The 13223-nt window shown below is 48.4% G+C and overlaps 1 protein-coding gene across 2 annotated transcripts; it reads right to left on the bottom strand.

The window, feature by feature from the left end:
- Positions 1 to 4648: 4648 nt before the first annotated feature.
- TSPYL2 (TSPY like 2) lies at positions 4649 to 11676 on the bottom strand. Of its 2 annotated transcripts, none has more exons than XM_045996173.1 (7): positions 10728 to 11676; positions 9387 to 9464; positions 9150 to 9261; positions 8917 to 9062; positions 8684 to 8781; positions 7517 to 8382; positions 4649 to 5370 (listed from the first exon to the last, which is right to left on the bottom strand). In XM_045996173.1, the coding sequence occupies exons 1-7, from the start codon at positions 11532 to 11534 to the stop codon at positions 5207 to 5209; spliced, it is 2271 nt and encodes a 756-aa protein (XP_045852129.1). In that variant the 5' UTR covers positions 11535 to 11676; the 3' UTR covers positions 4649 to 5206. The 2 variants fall into 2 exon arrangements, with proteins under 2 accessions (XP_045852129.1, XP_045852130.1); XM_045996174.1 differs by having other exon boundaries at positions 7517 to 8370.
- Between the last annotated feature and the right edge of the window lie 1547 nt (positions 11677 to 13223).

Below are 13223 nucleotides of genomic sequence, written 5' to 3'. Positions count from 1 at the left end.
TTTTATCCCCTAGGCCTGGATCCAGGCCGAAGAAAACTCCGCCCCCTGGGGGGTCTTTGATTGGCTTATGAATCAAGCCCACCCTTTCACAGGATTGGCCAGGAGAGGAGGACTTCTTGTTCCCTTTTGCCAGGCTGTTTGACAGGTCTTCGGGAATTAGTTGGGAACACGCAAGCGCGAAGCCCAAAGTAGGCTGGGTGCCAGTCACTGCACAGTCATAGATCCCCGGCTTCTTGACGTCTTACCCTCCGTAAGCCACTTTGCATAAGCCAACGCTCTCAGAGACACGACTCTACCCCTCACCTGCAGGGATTTCTGAGCCAGGTTTCTTTTGATCCAAAAGAGTGTAGTTCCTAATTTCATCCATGGGGTATGTGGTTATTGGGGTCTGGCCAGTCACCCACCAGCCCCTGCCGCTAAGACATTGGTCAAGTGATAGCCTCGCTAGGAGCCTCAGCTTAACCATCTTTGAAATGGGAAGATAATTTTAAAATCTTTCCTAACAGTGTTGTTGTGAGGATTAAGAGTACACAAATTAATTGCCTGGAGCATATATAGTTAAGGTCTGCCCTTTTGATTCTTACCTTTCCCATTGTTTCAGACTGAGGAAACCGTGGCCCAGAGAGGCAAACTGGCTTGAGGTTACACAACGATAAAATCCTGAATAAAACCCAAGTTCCGTGCTCCAAAGGAAAGCTATTTAAGAAGGAAGGAAGGACATTTCTATAATCAGGGGTTCTTCATTTGGGTCGATGGACATCCAGTCCAGTCCACGGACAGGGTTTGGAGGGGCCAATGAATTTGGGTGGGAAAAAATACACATCTTTATTCACTCCAATTGAAATTTAACTTTTTTTTTCAGTAAAGAATGTAACATAGTAGTAGTACCTGTGATTCTGTCACCAACAAAAATCACAAAGGTTTTCATATCACATTATGGATGTTATGAATCTGTTGAAATATCATGTAATCTCATCCTTATTTTAATATCATTATAGTCATTAGACCCTCCACTATGTCTTATGATGTAAGGGATTAGTGAGGAGAAAATATATTACCGTAAGCACATATCTGCTTTTTCCATATTTTAATAATTATATTTCAATATAATCAGTTTATTTTGTAACTCTAGGTATTTCATTTTATATATTTAAAAGATATTATTTTCTGAGGAAATGTCCATAAGGCTTCACCAGTTCACCAAACAGGTCTATGGCACAAATTGTCTTAAACTCTGGGAAGGAAGACAGACCTGGTTTATCATGTTTCTTTATTGTATCCCTATCACCCAGTTTAGTATCAGACACACAGTAGGTGTTCAATAAATGTTTACTAAATGAATAGGATTCCTTCCCAACCATCCTCCATACCTTCAACCAAGGGAGCCAGTGCTGGCATTCTTGGTCACCCGAGAAGGAGGGATATTCCTGAATCTGGTTTTGTCCCTGACAATCTGCTTTTGTTCACAGAAGTGTGTGGAACTTTAAAAGTCTGATCCCAGGAGAACCTAGCCCCTGAGAACCTCACCCCCAGGTGCAGGGCCCTCTGCAGCAGAGGAGTGGGGTAAGCTGTGAAGGAAACAAAGACAAGTAGCTTCAGCATGGTAACAGACCCTGAGGCATATTTGATCCATGACTCCTTATCCTCCACCTGGTTCTCCTTCTGGTTTCTGTTTAGAGTCCTGGCAAAGAGGGCCTGTCTTCTCTGGTCTTCAGCAAAGACTATATTTTGGACTCGGATGTGACCTTGGAGACCTTGGAGAACAGCCCTCCTTTTTGGAGGCCCAGACTGGGCCACACAACACACTAAGGAGCGAGGACACAGGGAAAAGATGTCACTTTAGGCAAAGAACATCTTCTCCCATGCCTTAACCCAAAACATGAGCACTCTAGCCAAATATATTAGAATCCCAAAATTGGCTCCTAACAGTGTTCCTGAAGCCAGATGCCTTCTCTGACAAGGTGAGTGAAAAAGAGCCTCTAATGCCAGAATGAGGGGCTGGGGATTTGATTGGGGAGGATGCGGGCCAGGCTTCGGAGGTCTGCTGCAAGGCTAGTCTCCATCTTGGGATTCTAGGCAGGTTGCTTCTCCAGCACTTATCCCCAGTAAGATTAACCTAAATTTGCAGATGGGAAAACTCAGGCCCTCTGGCGAGGGTGGTGGAATCACACTGTGAAGCAGAGCACACTGAGGAAAAAGATACCCAAGCTATCTGACTCTCAGACTGGCTAGCATCCTTTTGCTAGGCTGACCTCTTCTCCTGGCCCACTCTAGGCCCTTTGCCCCTGCTGTTTTCCCCTTTACTTCACCCCCTGGTCATTGAGACTAGCTCCTAATTGTGAATGTAGGTATCTCTTCCCTCCGCACAAGATGCCTTTGACTCAGGATCCTGAATTCTCAGCTCTGGCCATGAGGCAAGATGTTCCCCTTGCCAGGCTAGAGTCTCTTCTGCCCACCTCTGACAGTGCAGTCCCAGGTCAGAACCAGAGGAATCAAAGCCTTCATGCTCTCCCCAAAACATCTGTCAGAATCATGGAATATGTCCAAGATCTGGTATTCCAACTATTTCACAGAGGTGGCCCAGGGAGAAAAGGGGCCTTGCCAAAGGTCCCACAACAACCAGGAAGTCACTCCTGACTCCTCTCAATCCCCTCTTTTCCCATATGTAAAGCCCACTGGTTCTAGCATCTAAAAAGCTCTCATAGAACACACAGGTTTCTCATGCAGGAGAATTCCAATTAATTTATGTAGATACTTCCCCCTTGAGATGGAGCTTAATTCCCCACTCCCTAAGCATGGGCTACACTTTGTGGCTTCCTTCCAAAGAGTGTGGTATGGAAAGGGGGCTGGGGGCAAGGAGGGGAGTAACTTTACAGTGGAAAAGCCTGACATACACAGCTACTTCAACCAGGTGATCAGAGTTAACATCAACAGTGATTAAGACATATTGATAGTATGTACCCTTTATATGATGAGAATAGTATTTTCCTTCTGTGGTCTTCCTTCCCCAAACCCATAACCCTAAGCTAATCACGAGAAAAAACATCAGAGAAATCCCAGTTGAGGGACATTCTACAAAATACCTGACCAGTATTTTTCAAACATTGATGACTCCAGGTCATCAAAAACCAGGAGAGTTTGAGAAACAGTCACAGCCAAGAGGAGCCTATGAAGTCATAACAACTAAATGTAATATGAGGGGCACCTGGGTGGCTCAGTGACTTAAACTTCTGCCTTTGGCTCAGGTCATGATCTTAGGGTCCTGGGATCGAGCCCCACATCGGGCTCTCTGCTCGGCAGGGAGGCTGCTTCGCCTCCTCTCTGCCTACTTGTGATCTCAGGCCCCGCCTGCCTCTCTACCTACTTGTGATCTCTCTCTCTGTCAAATAAATAAATAAAATCTTTTTAAAAATTGCCCAATAATTTGACATTTCTTGTCTAAATGTAATATGATATTCTGGATGGCATCCTGTAACAGAAAAGTTACATTAAAAACTAAGGAAATCTGAATAAAATATAGACTTCAGTTAATAATAATGATATTGGTTTATTAATTGTGACAAATGTACCATGTTAATACAAGATCAATGGGGGGAAACTGGCTATAGGGTATATGGGTACTCTCTGTAGTATCTTCACAATAATTCTATAAATCTTAAACTTTTAAAATAAAAAATATATCTTAAAAACCTCCCGTATCCGCCCATTATACCACTCTCTCCTGAGGAATAGCATCAACTTCCTCACTGCTCTTCCTCCCTCCAATCCATTCTCCTGGCATCCAGCAGAGGGCATTCTCTGAAACTGCAATCTGGCCGTTTCTGAAGCTTTTCTTTAAAACATGGGCGTTGGATGGAAAATTCTGGAGGTATATTGCAGAAGACCAACCTGGATATTTGTATGTTATCATTATTAGCCACAAAGGATCGAGGTATTTCTGGTGTCCACCGAAATGAAGTTACTCTATCCAAAATTTAAAACAACTCGGCCTTCCAGAGGTCTGCCTTTCAGATACCCAAATCCTGATCCCTTCCCCACCCCATCACACAGCTATATCGTAATTTCCCTTTGCTTTCCCCTTCTCGCTATGCACTCTTTGGCTCGAGCCATCTTTTTTTGCCTTCTCTTTCCAGGTCCAGTTCCAGGGAGAGCATTCCTGAATTATTAGGATATAATGTCTTGACAGATTACTATTTTTTAAAAACTACATGCAAATGAGAAAAATGGATTCCCATGGTTCCCCATGTCCAGCTCACACTAGGTCTGAGGAAAGGTTTGACGCACAATAAATAAAAAGATGAATCATTGAACAAATGGGTATTCTAGGGCGCAGGGCGTTTCTGTGCGCCTGCGCAGGAGGGGAAGGCGTGGGAAGCTGTTTGCTACCTGCCGGGGTCCACTGCAGCCGCTGGTAGGGGGTGGGGCTTTCTCAGCCTCGCCCTGCCATTGGCCAGGATGGTCCGCATTGGTCTGACGCAGCGCCTCTGCGGCCTGCAAAGCTCTCCAGCAGAAAACCAATACCCTCCCCCTACCCTGCCACACAAACCACTGTCTTGCAGACCAGTGCGTAGAGAGATTTGAGGGTCTGTGGAAGAGACTGGTTCCTGGGGATGGCTCGTCAAGCAGGACAAAAGACTCCAAGAAGCACTTTGAATTTGCTCAGAATTTTATTAGGATTACCAAGTTTCACAAGGAACAAGGAAGGGCTTCTGGGGGGGGGGGGACAGGAACACTGCAATGACAAGCGCCCTTGCATAGACACCAAGGCGGGCTAGCGGGCACAGCGTGGGGCAGGGCGAGGGACGGAGAGAAAGAGAGAAAGAGAGGCTTGGGAGAACAGGGTGGCAGTAGAGCCCCCCAAGGCCACAGTGGCTCTCCCCGCTTCGGGATCAAGGGTGTCCACTCCACACAGCACGAGGAGGAGGATAGAAGGGCCCTGACCAAGGCATCACAATAAATACATTTAGCAGCACACAGAAGCCTGCAGGAGAGGAGGGCCAAAAGGAAGGGAGAATCCCCCTTTCCCTTCCCCCCAAAATAAGAACTCTGCAATTACTAAACCATAAAAATAAACTTTAAACCCGTGTACGAATTCGGTCACCCCCCAGAAGTGCAATGTGGGGCCGCGCGGCCCTAGCTGAGGGGGAGGGCAAATGGGGCAGGGGGAGAGGGATACAGAGAGGCAGCCGTTGCAAGGGTGAAATGTTTATCCAGTTTTGCCCCTCTTTCCCGGGTTGGCCCAAGCATTTTGGACCTGAAGCACCTCCTCCATGTCAGAATCATCAGAGTCTTCTCCTCCTGAGTCTTCGATCCCTTCCTCCTCATCGCTTCCCTCCTCGTTATCACTCTCCTCGCCTTCCTGTTCACTGTCTGCAAAGAGGGAGAGAGAAAAGGAAGGGAAAATGGAGGGTGATTAGATGAACAGGTAGATGTCGTTCTTTTTTTATTTAAACAATAGAAATTTATCTTCTCACTGTTCCAGAAGCTGGAGGACAGCACTCTTTTAACAGGAACAGAGCCCAGAGCCAGGGTTTGGTGGGCCTGGAACACTTGCCAAGCACCTCTGCTTGGAACAAGCCAGTGTGTGTGTGACAAGCGTGTGTGTGTGTGTGTGTGTGTGTGTGTGTGTGTGTGCGCGCGCACGTGTGTTTACTCAAGTAAGCCTGGAGTGAGGGAGGAGTGGAAGGGAAGCAGGAAAGCAGGGTGGGCTTCCTGCCTCTGGCCTATCAAAATTGATACTCTGAAAGTTGCTTTTTCTCTTTTTCTCCCTGTGTAATGTGTCAGTGTGTGTGTCTTCCTGAGTTCTGATCTCAGCTGAATAAACCTTCTGTTCATTCCAAGGCAGCATCCCCCGCTCTTTCTCCACAGTCTGATCTAAACAGGCCCCAGTCTGTCTTCTTTAGCCCAATTCCCTGCCCCCCTCCCCAAGTCTGGGCAGATAGCTCTTCCCCCACTTCTCTGAAAGAAGATACCATCCGGGGGTACCTCCTTCAGTTTCTGTAACTGAATATATGTCTACACTGAATCTACTCGTTCAACGCCTCCTTCCTTGCCCCTGCACTCAATGGAAATTTGCCAGAGACCCCATGGCCAAAACCCCCAAGAGTGGTTGGTCGTCTACCTCCAGCTCCTTCTACCTTCCCCAGGGACCCACCTCTCCAAGGTCTGCCTGCCCACAGCCAGGCTCAGACATCTCCCTTGCCCGCCCTCTACCATCCCCTTCCTAGCTAAGGTTTGACTCTACTGCCTTACCCTTTGCTCATTCCCTCCACCTATCCCACTGTGGTCTGTCTCTGCCCCCATTAATACACTAAAACTACTTTTGCCAAGGTCACAGCGCTAAATCCGATGGACAAATACCAGTCCTCATTTTATCTGACCTTTCAGCAGCACTAGATACTGAGGACTATCCCCTCCTTCTGAGAACATTCCATGATCCAGTTCTCTTCCCAATTCTACCTTCTCGGAGCCTCAGTTTCCTCACTTACAGTAGTACCTACCTCTTAAGACTTGCTGTGAAGATTAAATGAATCAGCCAGTAACAGTAAATCACTCAGAATAGTGCTTGGTGCACGGTAAATACTTCATTAATGCTAACTGGTCCCAGAATCCAGGGCTAGGATTCTGCTCTGGCTTATTACCTCCTTTATTTACATCCTCTGACTTCCCAGACATAAAACCAATCACCTGCCTGGGCTACCTGTATCTTAGGTCCAACAGGCCTTCCCAACTCCATGTTCCTCCCTGCATCTCATCAATCCTGCCACCATGTCATTCCCTATCCTAAGAACTGGCACCTCTGTTTGCCAGTCATCCAGGCCAGACCAAACCTGGGTGTCATCTTAAGGACTACCTTCTCCCTCAAACCCCGACAGGCAAACCTTTCTCCGCATTTCCTAAAATGTATGCTTTGGTGAACGCTAAACAATAGCTTCTGTGGTCAAGAAGTTTGGGGAAATTCCAGTTTCAAGTTCCACAATGTTTAAAAGGGTTTCTTAAAGCAGGGCTTTTCAGAGCCTTTAAGGTGCTAATGTACATGTGACTCTACCTGAGAATATTAATATATGCAGTATGTCCCCAACATATCTGACTACTGGACATTTTTGTGAGAAGCAGCTTTCAGAACTAGTGAAGGATCCTCAAAAGACAAACAAGCCTGAGAGTTCCCTGAAGTCCTGGGCTGGGTACAGAGTATGCTGAATTATAAGGTGTTTGTCATTTCCCTGCTTTCTCTGTGTGAACTTGTCCTCAGTTTTCTACCCACCTTCTCCTATCTCTTCACTCTTCCTGTGACTTTTGCTCTGTTACAACCTATCTACCCACCAACTAGAACTGGAAATTTGTTTCTTTGGTTCTGCTACGTTTGTAAGCTAAAGGTTCCCTGGTCTTGCTTTGTTTAAAAAGTTGCACAAAATGCTTCTTTTCCCCACAAGAGCAGACTGTATTCATGTCTTGATCTGGGCCAGCTTTTCTGAGAAGAGAAAAGGAGGGATGACAAGAGGGGTTCTAGGCTCACCTTCCTCACTGCCTTCTTCTTCCTCCTCCACTGAGGATTCTTCTTCAGAGATGTTCTCTACCTCGTCCTCATAGTCATCCTGATTGTTGCTGTTATCCTGATCCTTGTCAGGGTCATCAGTGTCATTCTTGTAATCTTCGATGTCTCTGTCATCATCATCGCTGCCTTCATTGTCACCTTCATTGCCATCATCATCACTGCCTTCATTGTCGCCTTCGTTGCCGTCATTATCTTCATCATCACTGCCCTCATTGTCTCCTTCGTTGTCACTGTCACTGTCATCCTGGTTGTTGCCACTGCTGCCATGGTTGTTGCCACTGCTGCCATGGTTGCCACCTTTGGGGTTCTCATCACCACCATCCGGGTTCTCATCACCATCAGGGTTCTCATTGTTGTCATCAGTATTCTCTTCATTGTCATCAGGGTTCTCTTCATTGTCATCAGTATTGTCTTCAGGGTTCTCACTGTTGTCATCAGGGTTCTCGTTGTCGTCAGGATTCTCATTGTTGTCATCGGCACTCTCATTGTTGTCAGTGGTCTCGTCATCAGAGCTCTCATTATTATCAGTGGTCTCGCTGTCATCAGGGCTCTCGTTGTCGGTGGTCTCACTGTCAGGGCTCTCATTGTGGTCAGGGCTCTCGCTGTCACAGAGGCACTCGCTAATGTCAGTTATCTCATTGTCAGTGGTCTCAAAGCAGTCGGTGGTCTCCATGAAGTCAGAGATCTTGATGTCATGAATGGTCTCATTGTCAGTGATACCATCACTGTCTGAGGTCTCGCTGATAATGTCTTCCATTAGATAATAGTCATCAGAGTCTTCCAGGATCACGACCTCACACTTGTCCCTGTTTTTACTGTGAAGAAGCCTAGGGTTGAGTATAGGGTTGTTGGGAGGTAAGGCAGACACTGAAAGGTAATAACTGGGGAGGCAGTAAGCTACAAGGGATCCCAGGGATGAGGTTAGGGTGGGGAAAGTCCCATTTCTGCTCCTGACTGCATGACCTCAGGGCAATCACACCCCATTTATGGGCATCACTCCCCACTTGTAAAACATATTGGACTGGATTCTCTTAAAGGTCCCTTTGGCTCTACAAATCCTGTGTGATACTAGCCTAATCTTTATCCCATTCCTAACAAACCACCTCTCAGCCACGAAACCGCCATCACCTTTCTTCCTTTTCTTGCTTCTTTTTGTTGGCTCTGTAGCCCTCTTCTCCCATCATGTAGTAGCGCAGTGGGTTAACCCACAGGTCATTTTTGATAATCTGTTGAAAAGGAGGGTCGGGGTGGGGGGAGGGGAACAGTTATGAGTACAAGCCCCAGAGCCTACTCCCAATTCCCCAAGCATCCAGAGGCATGCCTAGCAAGGCTTTCTCTGGCAATGCTAGGAGGAGCCCCACCTCAGCAATCCCATCCGCCTCTGGGAGGCTGTGGTTTGAGAACCAGCTGAAGAAGCTGTGGTTGGTGTCCTGGTTCTTGTGCCTGCCGGCCTGGGGTTCTTGGCCCCTGTGCCAGCGGATTGGAGTGGAGTGAGACACCAGCCGGCCTGGAGGGAAAGGAGGATATGGAGAGGGCAGCAGACAAGGACAGATGGGGGGTGGGGGTGTGGATTTTCCCTAGGACTGCCTCTTACCAGAGCGATTGCGCTGGAACTCCTTGACAATCACCATGTTTGTGAAGTAGGGGTTTGTCTGAAAGTACAGCTTCATCTTGTAGCCCATGGAGATGTGTCTGAGATCCTGTACCTGCTCAGGGTAGAGATAATGTTGGAATCCCCACCATACCAAGGCCCCTCCCACCCCACCCCCCCTCACCTCCAGGGGCCAGATTCCTTGCCCAATCCTGATAAAAAATATATCTTTGGCCTGACCTGCAGATTGGTCAAGTAGCGGAAGATGTCTTCATCACGTCGGCTGATCAAGATTGAAATTTTGGGGTGGTTGAGGAACTGATGGAGGGAGCAGTTTAGGTCAAGGAGTGACTGTTCAATGAGAGGAGGGAGGGAAGGCCAGGCAGGGCAGAGCAACAGAGAGGCTGGAGCAGAATTCCCTCTATGTTTATGTGATGTGTGTGGAGCAAGTGGGTCATGGGACATGACCCACACTTTTCTTCCCATGATACTATGCAGTGAGCCTGTGTTTATGCAATGTCAAACCTCTGTGTTAGGTTGCCTTGCCTCAGTTCGTATTTGCTGTGTGTCTGGGTGCTAAGAGTTCCTATTCAGAAGACATTGTGTTTCCGTGGGCTAAAGGCCCATGCCCAAGTGATGCTGTAACTGGTTGCTGAGGGCCTGGAGTCACATGATGTTTATTTAGGTGTCTGTGTCCATGTGATATTGTGGATCTGGCTGTGAGGGTTTGCGTCCAAGTGATGCCGTGTGTCTGGGTGCTGAGGACCAATAGTCACATGATGCTCTGTGTCTGCATGCCGAGGACCCATGGCCACAAAATACATGTGTGCCTGAGTGCTAACAGCCTGTGATCATGTGATACTTTGTAGGAGAGTGCCAAGGATCTATAGCAATGTAATTCCACTAGGAAGTTAAGCCCATGTGTTCCTAATATGTTATATGTCTGTCTGTATATGCCCCAGAGATAAGCTTTTCACCAGTAGTGAACAAGATTCTTCTCACTCTCTTATTTCCTTCATTTAACTCCTTGATCTCCACTATTTGGTACTCCTTTGCCTGCCCCTTAAGGGGCTCCAGCCCCTTTCTAGTTCCCCTCTCTCCAGCCAGGATTGGGGTCTCCCTAGTGTCTAAGCAGAGACCTAGCCTTGCAGGGCTAGGTGTAACTTCTGGCAATTTCTTTGCTATGTGCCCTTCCCCTCCCTCTTCATCATTTCTGAATCCGTTCATCTTCTGTGTCCCTCCCCTCCCCCTTTCACCACCTCTGGTCTAATTTTTCTGCTGTGTGCCCCTCTTTTACCCTCCCCATTTCACTGCTTGTGATGCCCTTTTTTTTTTTTTTTTATATTACGTTCCTCCTCTCCCGTTTTCCATTTGTGGTCCAGATTTTATGCTGTGTGCCCCTCTACCCCCTTTACCATCTCTAGTCCAGCTTCTCTGATGTTTTGCCCCTCTCCTTCCATTCCTCCTCCACCAAACCTAGTCATTTTTCCAATAGGGGTCCACCCCCACACCCTCTCTCTCTCCCCAACCCCCGCTTTTTGTCATGGGCTCCTGGCCCATGATTATAGATGACAAGGATACTGCTTTGACCCAGAAGCCTGGAATATGCTGGATGATGAGGTCTCTGCGCTCCAGGAAGGGTCGTCGCATCTGAATGAACTTGCGTTTCAGACGGAGGAAGGCCTTGCCTGCCTTGATGTTCACCGCCTCCAGGTCCAGTTGAATGTTTTCCAGTGCCTGCAGGATGCACTCTATCCTCTCCGCATTCCTCTCCTTGCTATCCTTCTTCACCTTCCTCTGCTTCCTCTTCCTCCTCCTCCTCCTCTTCCTCACACTCTCCTTTTCATCCTCGTCGTCATCTTCCACGATGATGATAGCTTCTTCCTTCCCCCTCGGAACAGCTAACTCCTGGTACCCCCACTCCCCTGCGCTACAGGTTTCTAGGGCCTTCTCTCCAGAAAAAATGCTGGGCTCCATAACCTGAAAGTCAATTTCCACACTTCCCCCAGAAGCCTCCGAAGGAGAGAATATTTCTAGGCTCTCCGTGGGAGGGGGCTCCCCCCCGTACCCCGACTCCATCGCTGGCTCCCAGCCGGGACTCTCAGCACCCAGGGTGAAGTACGCACGGATCCCCCCCTCCTCCAGAATGACATAGGGTGGCGGCGGGGGCAGATCGGGGCCCAGTCCCACCCCCCTCATGTCAGCCAGCACCTGTGCCGCCTCGGTTTCCTCCTGGAGCCTCGGCCGCTGCTCGGGTGGAGGTAGGGGCAGTCGCAGGAGCGGCGGCGGTGGCGGCGGCGGCGGCGACGGCAGCTGGTCGTGCTGAGAGGGCTCTGAGCTACTCAGGCGGCGGGCCTTGGCCGGAGGCCCCTCATCCTGGCGGTCCATGGTGACCGCGCTCACAGCTCTGGGGATCGCACTCGCCCCTTCGCTCTCAGCCAGGCCGCCGCTGCCTGTCACACCTGAAGCTGAGCCGCAGTGCCTCACACCACCACCTCTCCTCACAGCCTCGCTCTGGCGTTCCCTCCCACAGCGCCTGCCCTACTCCCTCCGCGCCAAGCGTCCAAGACCCGCCCCCTCCCTGACGTAAAGGGCCCGTTCTGTCTCTCCATTGGCTGCCAGCCCCCGCCGAGGCGCTCGCTCTCCCTCGACCTCTGCCCGCTCTCACGCAATCTGCTTGCCAACACCACACCTCATCGCTTTCCAATTGGCTCCTCTCGGGCCCGCCAATCATCGGGCTGACTCCCCCAGCGACGAGTTGGAAACTGCATGGCGATTGGCTGCAAGGAAAGCTGAGGGGAAGAAACCCCTCTCCTTCCCCCTTTCAGCGTTTTATCCAATGGGAAAAGTACCAGTGGCTCTGAAGACCAAAAAACAAAACAAAAAACAAACGCAGCTTCGGAGCTGGATGTGCTCAAATAAAATTGGGAGAGCCTCGCTATCGTTTTCCCCCTTCTCTGCCCTCCCCTCAACGACTACGCACTTCTTAAATCTGTCCCTTCCTCTATTCCCGGCGTTTGCCTCTGTGGAGATCTGAAATGTGGCCCCCGGGGCTAGGGTTGCCCTAAAGGAGCCTGGAATTTAGAAACCTAGGACCTTTGGTTTGGGGCCAGATTTTTGACGTGGCTTTTTGCCTCTCTGCAAAATGGCTCTAGAAATAATCACACACAAAAAGTAACTTCGTCTGCGTCATTAAAATGATTGTGATTCCGTTCATCCACCAGATTTTTCTAGGATTTTCTATCTCTTCATCCACTTGATACTTGCCCTCCTTCCAGTCCTTTCCTCAGTGTATGCCGCTTTTAATTGTATTTTAGATTTTGGAGGGCCAGATCGATGGTCTTTACTTTGGCATGGTGGTGGGGTTCTGGATATGGTCTGGGATTCACATCACGGGTGTGCTCCTCACTTAGTAACCCTAACCAAATCACTCCCTCTCTCTGAGGGAGTGTCCTTAGAGACACTGTTTCCTCTCCTCTAAGTTAGGCATCCTTAAGTCATGTAGGAAACTGCGCATTGCAGCCTTTCTGTGCAGAACAACCTAGAGACCCATCACCAGGGGTATGGATAAGAAACATGTGATAGATGTAGAAGATGGACCACTAGAATGAATTAGATCTACGTACAGCAACAAGGCTGGATCTCTCAAAAACAGAATGTTTAGTGAAAAAAGAAAACAGAACAAGATTTATAGTACAATACTGTTTATGTAAATTAAAACACATAATACCATATATTTTTCACAGATACACATATATGTAAATAAACACATGAACGGTGAATTGGAAGGACATACATTAAATACACAAGAGTGGGTGCCTATATGGGAGGAGGTATTGGATCAGGGATGGGTGATGAAGGGGAAGAAACAAAACAAAACAAAGAAGAAAAGGGACTTGCATGGACCAACGATGATGTAGTGTGCCAAGAACTGAGGATTATGGTCAACTCAATTCTGTGCACCTGAGAGAATAAGTAAATAAATGGTAAATTGAGTGCCCAGGGAGCAGACTAGCTGGGTAGACTCCCAGGCTTGGCTCCCCCCCCCCAATAACATCCCTCATCTGAATTTAGTCA

Source organism: Meles meles, chromosome X, assembly GCF_922984935.1.
Source record: "Meles meles chromosome X, mMelMel3.1 paternal haplotype, whole genome shotgun sequence".
Lineage (NCBI taxonomy): Eukaryota > Metazoa > Chordata > Mammalia > Carnivora > Mustelidae > Meles > Meles meles.
Note: the sequence above shows the minus strand (reverse complement) of the source record. Positions and strands in the feature narration are given on the sequence as shown.

Excerpts from the sequence above, each read along its gene's own strand:
- TSPYL2 (XM_045996173.1), bottom strand. The coding sequence starts at position 11,534 with ATGGACCGCCAGGATGAGGGGCCTCCGGCCAAGGCCCGCCGCCTGAGT. Across the intron at positions 9,465-10,727 it reads CAGGCTTCTGGGTCAAAGCA|TTCCTCAACCACCCCAAAAT; the intron begins GTATCCTTGTCA and ends TCCCTCCATCAG. Across the intron at positions 5,371-7,516 it reads AGAAGAAGGCAGTGAGGAAG|ACAGTGAACAGGAAGGCGAG; the intron begins GTGAGCCTAGAA and ends CCCTCTTTGCAG.